This window comes from Montipora foliosa, chromosome 2, assembly GCF_036669935.1.
Source record: "Montipora foliosa isolate CH-2021 chromosome 2, ASM3666993v2, whole genome shotgun sequence".
Taxonomy (NCBI): Eukaryota; Metazoa; Cnidaria; class Anthozoa; order Scleractinia; family Acroporidae; genus Montipora; species Montipora foliosa.
Window position 1 is genome coordinate 25,842,842 of NC_090870.1, and position 10,000 is coordinate 25,852,841.

A 10,000-nucleotide genomic window follows, 5' to 3' on the forward strand; every position below is an offset into this window, starting at 1 on the left:
GCAAAAATAAAAGTCGGTCGTTCAAACTCTCGGGGTATCCGTTTAAAAATACTCGCCACCCGTGAGCACGGCTCGTATATCCGTGCAAAAAATCGGCAGTAAGTTGTACCAACGATAATTTTGAGCCGTTCGAATAACTCGAGCTTTCGTGTATCCATGCAAAACATCGACAGAAGTACGAACGAAAATCTTGAGCCGTTCGAATAACTCGAGCTTTCCTATATCCATGCAAAAAATCGGCAGAAGTACAAACGAAAATCTTCAGCCCTTCGAATAACTCGAGCTTTCGTATATCCATGCTGAACATCGGCAGAAGTACGCAGGAAAATCTTGAGCCGATCGAATAACTCGTCCTTTTCGGAGCGGGTGAGCTTTCTAAACTCCTGAGAGTGTTAATATTACGGTTGCCGAGGCCCTAATGACACGGTGCTTTTTTCAGAATCTTTCTGCCTTTGCTGTCAACATTTCGATGATCGATATGCTCTTTAAAAGAGAGTCGAGTTTAACACAAAAACTTTCCCAAAAACGGTGGAATAGTTTACAGTATGCGGTCCAACACTGTCCGCACGACTCAACCAAGTCACGCGTGACCATGCGTGACCCGTATCTACTATGCATGTTTTATGTTATTCATAAAATTCCCATAAGTTATTAAAAGAAACCAAATACTGTAAACCTTAACCTCAAATCCTTCTTCGTCTGAGATTTGTTATTTGTCCTTTCCCTGCCTAATTTGTCGAAGGCGAGAGATTGTTTTATCCTCTGGACATGCCGAATCTTTTGTTTCGCTGACATGCATGAGCGACAAACAGCAGCAAAATCTCGAAATCTCGGCCCGCCGAGATATTTGTGATTTTTGAGAACTGCTGTACCTTGAAAAATATACGTGAAATCAGGCAGCTTAGCAGATTTGGGATCTGGGCTTATCTAACTGAACTGGAACGAAACTGCTGGGTTCCGCGTGTATATTCCAATCATTTATATGCGGCATTTGAAAAGTAAAAGCTATGTAAACGCATCGTTTTATTATTTTCTTGATGTTATGGATTTTCGCATAGATTGATATTCGCGACTTTTCCATAATCAAAGAACTTGTGTTTAACCTGAGGTCCATCTTGTGAAAGGGCGTATGAACTCGCTCCTCGCGAGTCACCGGCCGTACCTTGAAGAATATACGTGAAATCAGGCGGCTTAGCAGATTTGGGATCTGGGGTTATCTAACTGAACTGGAACGGAACTGCTGGGTTCCGCGTGTTTGTTCCAATAATTTATACGCGGCATTTGAAAAGTAGAAGCTATTTATAACGCATCGTTTTATTATTTTCTCGATGTTATTGATTTTCGCATAGATTGATATTCGCGACTTTTCCATAACCAAAAAACTTGTGTTTAACCTGAAGTCCATCTTGTGAAAGGGCATATGAACTCGCTCCTCGCGAGTCACCGGCCGTACCTTGAAGAATATACGTGAAATCAGGCGGCTTAGCAGATTTGGGATCTGGGGTTATCTAACTGAACTGGAACGGAAGTGCTGGGTTCTGCGTGTATGTTCCAATAATTTATATGCGGCATTTGAAAAGTAGAAGCTATTTATAACGCATCGTTTTATTGTTTTCTCGATGTTATTGATTTTCGCATAGATTGACTCCAGGTCAATCTGCCAAGAAGATGCTACAGTAGCATCGACTTCGAAGGCACAGCCACATAGTTCATCATGGATAATATCAGAAACCCATAAGGGTTGAAACGTGTAACGCGCGTTCACAGCTTCCGAATATTCAGTGTGAACTGATTGATTGAATGTTTCAGTGGTAAGTACCACATTTGGAAACCCCTCGCTCTTGTTGTTTCAAATATGGTACTTAGCAAATTGAATTTTCCGAAGCTTGTTTCCCAGCACGCAAGGGGCCGTTAAAAGTAGTAGTAGTCGATAGTCGTTCAAAGCTCTACGTAAGCCGTGAGAACGACCTGACATGTCGTTTACACGACTCAACTTCCCGTGCAAAAATAAAAGTCGGTCGTTCAAACTCTCGGGGTATCCGTTTAAAAATACTCGCCACCCGTGAGCACGGCTCGTATATCCGTGCAAAAAATCGGCAGTAAGTTGTACCAACGAAAATCTTGAGCCGTTCGAATAACTCGAGCTTTCCTATATCCATGCAAAAAATCGGCAGAAGTACAAACGAAAATCTTCAGCCCTTCGAATAACTCGAGCTTTCGTATATCCATGCTGAACATCGGCAGAAGTACGCAGGAAAATCTTGAGCCGATCGAATAACTCGTCCTTTTCGGAGCGGGTGAGCTTTCTAAACTCCTGAGAGTGTTAATATTACGGTTGCCGAGGCCCTAATGACACGGTGCTTTTTTCAGAATCTTTCTGCCTTTGCTGTCAACATTTCGATGATCGATATGCTCTTTAAAAGAGAGTCGAGTTTAACACAAAAACTTTCCCAAAAACGGTGGAATAGTTTACAGTATGCGGTCCAACACTGTCCGCACGACTCAACCAAGTCACGCGTGACCATGCGTGACCCGTATCTACTATGCATGTTTTATGTTATTCATAAAATTCCCATAAGTTATTAAAAGAAACCAAATACTGTAAACCTTAACCTCAAATCCTTCTTCGTCTGAGATTTGTTATTTGTCCTTTCCCTGCCTAATTTGTCGAAGGCGAGAGATTGTTTTATCCTCTGGACATGCCGAATCTTTTGTTTCGCTGACATGCATGAGCGACAAACAGCAGCAAAATCTCGAAATCTCGGCCCGCCGAGATATTTGTGATTTTTGAGAACTGCTGTACCTTGAAAAATATACGTGAAATCAGGCAGCTTAGCAGATTTGGGATCTGGGCTTATCTAACTGAACTGGAACGAAACTGCTGGGTTCCGCGTGTATATTCCAATCATTTATATGCGGCATTTGAAAAGTAAAAGCTATGTAAACGCATCGTTTTATTATTTTCTTGATGTTATGGATTTTCTCATAGATTGATATTCGCGACTTTTCCATAATCAAAGAACTTGTGTTTAACCTGAGGTCCATCTTGTGAAAGGGCGTATGAACTCGCTCCTCGCGAGTCACCGGCCGTACCTTGAAGAATATACGTGAAATCAGGCGGCTTAGCAGATTTGGGATCTGGGGTTATCTAACTGAACTGGAACGGAACTGCTGGGTTCCGCGTGTTTGTTCCAATAATTTATACGCGGCATTTGAAAAGTAGAAGCTATTTATAACGCATCGTTTTATTATTTTCTCGATGTTATTGATTTTCGCATAGATTGATATTCGCGACTTTTCCATAACCAAAAAACTTGTGTTTAACCTGAAGTCCATCTTGTGAAAGGGCATATGAACTCGCTCCTCGCGAGTCACCGGCCGTACCTTGAAGAATATACGTGAAATCAGGCGGCTTAGCAGATTTGGGATCTGGGGTTATCTAACTGAACTGGAACGGAAGTGCTGGGTTCTGCGTGTATGTTCCAATAATTTATATGCGGCATTTGAAAAGTAGAAGCTATTTATAACGCATCGTTTTATTATTTTCTCGATGTTATTGATTTTCGCATAGATTGATATTCGCGACTTTTCCATAACCAAAAAACTTGTGTTTAACCTGAAGTCCATCTTGTGAAAGGGCGTATGAACTCGCTCCTCGCGAGTCACCGGCCGTACCTTGTACGTTACACGTTTCAACCCTTATGGGTTTCTGATAATATATTACATTGAAGTAAGCAAACCTCTCAGGAATGATTGGTCAATCATGCATTAAATTTCCCTGACCACTTACAATATCTTATGAGTGATTCATATGTTAAGTGAAAAACAAAAACGTTTTGTTTTGTCCAATTAAAATGATGGATTTTCGATCCAACGAAACGTATAAAATGATTTGAGGTAACCATCAAAATCATCAAACTCGTCTTGCTAAAGCTTGCGATATCAGTTGCTATCTAGTGTCATTCCTGGGTTTATATTCAGTAATCATGTCTATCAGACTTCTGTGCAAACGAACTGGCTACAAGCGTCCATCAAATGCGTTATTTTACTTCCGTGAAGAGGAAAAAACTGGGATCGCACCAACTCGTGTCATCATTGAAAAACAACTGGACTTCAGTGTGGGAATGGTAGTCACTGTGAACTGGAATGGAGAAAAAGTAGACGCAGAAATCCTGGCCTTGGACGGTAAGTCAAAGAGCAACTTTGTTTACAAGTTATCTTTTATCTTCTTTTTTTTTGAGCAAGTTATCTTGATCTGGACGAAAATCATCGCTACAGGACAGGACTAAACTATTTTTGCCTTATATTATCAGTAAAATGTTTAGTGGAATGAGCTTTTTGTGGATTCGAAGCGCTAGTCACAGTGTTATTTGTTTGGAGCACGCAATGATTTGTCACGAACCAAAGACAACGCGGGATTGATCTGTTTTTAAAACAACAACAAATAACATGATATTTTCCCTTTTTTTATTTCGTTATTTCATATACGGGGGAAAAACACCCATAACTTAAATATATTTTAGCCAAGCAGGCGCAGCCGCGAAAAAAAAGTCAATTGCACCGCTTCACCGGGCGCGCTTTACCGCTGTCAGAGCAGGAGTAACAACTCTTTTTTGAAACTATAACCAAGAAATGCCAAACTCCTCGTTCCAAATTTAATGCTATTTTTGAGAAAGAATCGAAATTCTTGCAGCAGCCAGCCGGCCAAGTTTGTCCCAGACGAATGATGCGTCTCTAGTATAAAAACGGCCATTCTTGGGTTCACACAAAAGTCAATTGCACCGCTTCGCCGGCCGCGCTTTACCGCTGTCAGAGCAGAATAATTTTTCTCATTCGCCCGAAACCACGTTCCTAATCACGTTTTGTCTGAACAGATCGAGTAAACAACCACTGCCAGTGACCAGTTATTGTGCCAATTGGTTTATGACAATTTCTAAATATTCGTTTTCTATCCGAGTGCGCGCATAACTTGAACGGAAGTCAACTTCATTTTTGAGAACCGTGTGCAAACGTGCAATCCGCAATTTATAAATTTTATTACTGTTGTATGATCAACATATTACTGGATTCAGCTTGTGTTTAAAAGCACAGTGCGATTGCTCTGTAACATCCGTGCAAAAATCTTCCATACTAGCGCAACTGACTATTGGTCAACTCGTCTTAAACACTCCGAAGTGAGTAACTAGTCATCTCGCCACCGGGAAGACTCGCCACCAGCAAACTCGCCACCAATATGCAATCACCTTTTAGCTATTAGGTTTTCTACTTGAGAAATGATTGTAGCAATTTCAGTTTCTTCAAGTTCTTTGCCTTACGTCTGCTGTAATAAATCATTACAAGGACATTATTTAGTGGAAGGCGAAGCTGTGTTGATTTTTATAAGGAGAAGACTCGCCTTGAGTATGCATTTGCTCGATCCGTTAATAGTTTTCATAATCCAAGCCTAATAAGATATTTTCCGAGGCGTAATTTTTATTCCGATCGATCAGTTGGCGCATTTCCCGGTTTTCAAAACTTTTCGAAACTCCGCACTATAAAAGCTTCGTTCTCCCTTGGTGATTCCAAGCGATGCCATTTGGACGAGAAAATTTCACTGTTAAGTTTATCGTTTGCAATTGAGGAAAAAATACCTAATCTAGGACTAGAAAAAAAAAATTAAAAAGTTGATGTGACCCTTGGTGGCGAGTACACTAGTGGCGAGTCTTCCTGGTGGCGAGGTGACCATAAACCAACTAAATTGATGCTTGTTTACTTGAACGAACCAAACTGTTATCTCATCATGAACGTTGTCTTTGCAGATGACGTGAAGGTTCTCAGCGCGAAAGACTTGGAATGGTCGAAGAAGAACCTACCTGCTGTAGCTGAGCAGAAGGAGGCCACAAAACTTATCGAAACTCCGAAAAAGAAAGTGGCGCGCTCCAAAAAGGTTGGTATAGCTTGTGTTTGCATTTGTGCGAGTTCAGTTTACCCATGAATTTCCTCAGCGCCAAAATGTTCCAATACAACGTAAAATAGAGGACGGTCTAACTGTTTCAAGTTTCCTGTTTTCAGCCTATCGAAGTAAACAGTACCAATCCTTACGAGGACTTTCTAACCGAACAGAAGAAGCGGGAGCTCGAATGGAAATTGAATCGTGAAGCAAAGAGAACCAAAGTACTGGACTTAGAGTCATTGAGCCCAGATAAGGGGAAGTCAGATAAGGCCACAAGGAAGGAAAACATCGCGCTGCCCATTGACCCTCCAATATCGGAAGTGGCGCCTGCCAAAACGGTTAGTACTATTATATATTGGAGATAACAAGTGACATCATGATCGCACATCGCGAAATTTACATTCTCTCAATCAATACATAGCCTATTCGTTAGAAAGCAAAGTCCGGAATTTTCTTAGTTTGTGATAAATAACCGTTGTATTTAGCACATGGAAACGATTGAAAGCTCCTCAATGAAAGCATGTGAAGTCTTTCGATCATTTTATAATTATTTGATTTTTCTTTCTTTTAGTCTGTTGAAGTTAGCGGTGACTGTACCCGCCACCAAGAGGACCTTGTCAACCTTCTGCACCAGGAGCTGGCAGCCAAATCAGAAGAGTGCCATGAGCTGAGAAGCAGGTTGGAAAGGATCGAGGCACTCAACGTTCAGATCCTAGACAAGCAGGTGGAAATGCAAGAAAAATTTGACAAGGTAATGTATCCTAAGGTCTTATTTTGCTTTAGCTTTAGCGGGGTTTTCGTTTGTTGGCCTTTTTTTTTTCTTTTTGGACTTGGGTATGTCAGTAACAACTTACGCACTAAATCCTCAAACTAACAAGAAGTCATATCGCCTTATTTTGCTCACGAAACGGAACAATTGATCCGCTGGCATTTCAGTCACGGAATAAGCCTTGGTTCCCTCCCACTCCATTCTCAAGAATGTAAATGTCGGCCGTGCTACGCCCTTGAGTAGGAGGGAAAAAAAGAGATCTAGCTGCCGACCCAATAAAAAGACGAGAACCCAAACGTACTCTGATGAACTCTATTTTCCTCTGACCTACTATCGCTTTATTGTTGCAGCTTCTGGAGAAGCTACAGACCTCCGTCTCAAGAATTGAGGAGGGCATCGCGAGAAATTCGAGTGCTTCAGACCTTGAAAGGCGTCTTAATGTACTGGAAGGGCAAATTGTTTTCAACCAGTGTAACCCGGTAAGAACTCAAAAATAATGTTTTCTTGTGTTCGAACGCATCTTTGAGAACGAAAAATATCTCGACTGGTAAACAATTTTCGCGGCAGTATTTGGCACAGACACAGACAGTCGCCATTGCTAGTTTTTTCAATTAATTTTTTATGAAGGCAAAATCAATTCAAAGTGCCGCACTGCACGAAAAACATTGTTAACAGCGTACATTGTATTCAATTTCGTTTATATCTTTAGTCTGGAAAATGATATATATTTTTATAGTCAACTGTTCACTTAGCCTTTTTACTAATATTAAGCTTTCTTGTTGATCACCTGTGGAAATTGGGTAAAGCTAAACAATAGGAATCATGTCGGTAACTGTCAACGCTTGTCAATGAAATGTGATTGATTTGCAACAAAACTCAGCCACGACCATTCCCAACCCCAAGGTATTAACGTAGACTTCCAGTTGCACTCTTCAACAATTTTCGCGGCAGTATTTGACACAGACACAGTCGCCATTGCTAGTTGTTTTCAATTAATTTTCTCTGTTTGTTGAAATTTTCACCAGCTCGAATCCACAGTCATTCGTGAATGGGATGATGAAATCGCAGACACGACAGACCCACCAGCAGCCGAGATCGCAAACACGACAGACCCACCAGCAGCCGAGAGTGCAGAACTAACCACCATAGATCATCTCACCTTGAACGAACTACGTGAGGAGTATCAGCCTACTACTGATAAGGATAATTCTGGTGCCAAACAAGGAAGCCTTCCCCAAGAAGTCGGTGAAGAAATAATAAGCACTTGTGTTACACCAACAAGGGTGAAAACCATAAGGCAGGCTCTATTAAAGTCAGAGACCGAAAGGCACTTGTGTGCCTTAAAGCTGTTGCCACATTTTTTTACGAAAGAAGAACTGGCGGAAAGCAACACTGATGGCAGTTACGACAAAAAGCGTCTCGACTCTGCTAAATTAAACTCCCTCAAAGTTTTAGTGTTCAGTAAATTTCCTGTGAGCACGAACGAGGAGAAAGAGAAAGCCTGGAGGTTCGTAAAAGGCAAAATCAATTCAAAGTGCCGCACTGCGCGAAAAACGTTGTTAGCAGCCTCTCCATCTGCACGTACCTTGTAGTCAATTTCGTTTATATCTTTAGTCTGGCAAATGTTATTTTTATAGTCAACTGTTCATTTAGCCTTTTTACAAATATTATAAGCTTTCTTGTTGAACAAATGTTCAAGAGTCTCGTAAAATGTGTTATCACGCGTGGAAATTGGGTAAAGCCATCAATAAAGCGTTTATTTGTCAAGAAATACATTCGAATTGTCGTTGTTGACAGACGCCATTTCGGATTTGATTACATGCCCACTATTCTTGGTTTTCAAGTCACGCAAGTATCACGCAAAGAAAAAAGAAACATTCAACAAATTAAGTCAAGAAATTGAGATATTGTAGGAGGGTAATAAATAAATAGCGTGTGAGAGTTTTAAGCAGCAGCTACACGTTCAATTCTAATTGACCATTCCCGTAAACGAAGAGAGAAGGTTCCACTTTTTAATAGGTGCATTCCCGAACGTTATCTTTTCGAGTGTCAAGTCTTTATGAGTCAATGAGTCAACGAGTTAGTGCAGTTAATTAAACCATAAAATGAAAGCTAAAATTTCCGAGAGTGCTTAGGCCTAATCACTGAAACGAGGGCTTAGGCTTAATTAACAAATTACTGCTATATTGACTGTGAGTCTCATTGACTCATTTGACTCATAAAACATGCGTTCTCACTTCTACCATCAATAATAATTTTAAAATCCTAGAGACTTTTCCTAAAAGCTCTCGTATTCCCGGGGTGGTCTCTTATGAGGGCTCCGCCGGAACCTTTTTTGAACGTTAACTTAAATGTAAATGCAAATGCTCACTGCAAACTTTTGATAAGCACTCGAAATTTCGCTATATCGCAACGAAATTTCGCTATGTCACAACGAAATTTCGCTCGAAAATTCGCGCGTTTCGTCTCCCGCACACTGGCCATCGCGTTGGTTTGGTGTGTTATAATTATTCTATTCACAGTGAAAGAGGAAGAGAAGGACTTCACACAATAATTATCTTTAAGTTTACTGTTAACGACGCATTTCTTATCTTTACCCCCCGTACAGTTAAAAAAAAATTTTTTTTGCGACTGCGAATGACATGCAAGGCCACCGCACACTAGCGGACTTTCTGTCGACAGACAACAAAAATCTTCACTTGTCGGCTTCTGACAAGTTTGCGGCAAGAATGGGTCTTGTGGGGCGATAGCAAACAGTGCAGTTAGAGGATCATAACTTGACGCATTCAAATCTCGCAGCTTGCAAATTCAAAGTAAACTCATAGCGAAACTCCTTTGAATTTATTGCAACTGAAATTTAGCACTGTATTTCAAACGGTCGGCTCTGTTTTGCTACGTTTTGCTTCACAGCTGTTGTCTTACATAATTAAAGGTCTTGTTCACGCTAGGAGTTCTGATTATTGCGGTGGCGGTGTAGTTTAAAGAATAAATACCGTACTTAGAGCCAAAACTGAGGAATTAAATTGCAAAATATTAGGACCCAAATTTCGAAGTGGCTAAACAACAATAATTCTTGGGTTTCTAAACAATATTTTTTAGTTCTTTTGACATTAATACGTTCATGGAGCTGGTGCAACCAGATCCTCTGTTCCAGGCTTGCAAAACTGTCGGATTTCTCGATAAAGATACTGCTTGCGTTCTTGGCTCAGCCCTGTAGGATTTATTTTGGCTGGAAGCTGTGAGGCTGGGGGAAGGACGGTTCGATTCTTTAACAGCATTAAAGATTCTTCAGGAGAGGA

The 10,000-nt window shown here is 40.8% G+C and overlaps 2 protein-coding genes across 2 annotated transcripts in view; one reads left to right on the forward strand and one right to left on the reverse strand.

Moving 5' to 3' along the window:
- LOC137990619 (uncharacterized) overlaps positions 1-8,462 on the forward strand; it is a 28,141-nt gene extending 19,679 nt beyond the window's left edge. Inside the window, exons 2-7 of the mRNA XM_068835737.1 lie at positions 3,998-4,185; positions 5,799-5,926; positions 6,052-6,270; positions 6,504-6,683; positions 7,052-7,180; positions 7,727-8,462. Coding sequence (XP_068691838.1) covers positions 4,125-4,185; positions 5,799-5,926; positions 6,052-6,270; positions 6,504-6,683; positions 7,052-7,180; positions 7,727-8,293 — 1,284 coding nt within the window. The 5' untranslated portion in view covers positions 3,998-4,124 and the 3' untranslated portion in view covers positions 8,294-8,462. The remainder of the gene's footprint in view (positions 1-3,997; positions 4,186-5,798; positions 5,927-6,051; positions 6,271-6,503; positions 6,684-7,051; positions 7,181-7,726) is intronic.
- A 932-nt stretch (positions 8,463-9,394) lies between these two features.
- The window catches only part of LOC137990618 (uncharacterized), a 1,989-nt gene continuing 1,383 nt past the window's right edge, over positions 9,395-10,000 (reverse strand). The window contains exon 1 of the mRNA XM_068835736.1: positions 9,395-10,000. This exon is cut by the window's right edge and continues 1,383 nt beyond it. Within this exon, the coding sequence (XP_068691837.1) occupies positions 9,821-10,000 (180 nt within the window). The 3' untranslated portion in view covers positions 9,395-9,820.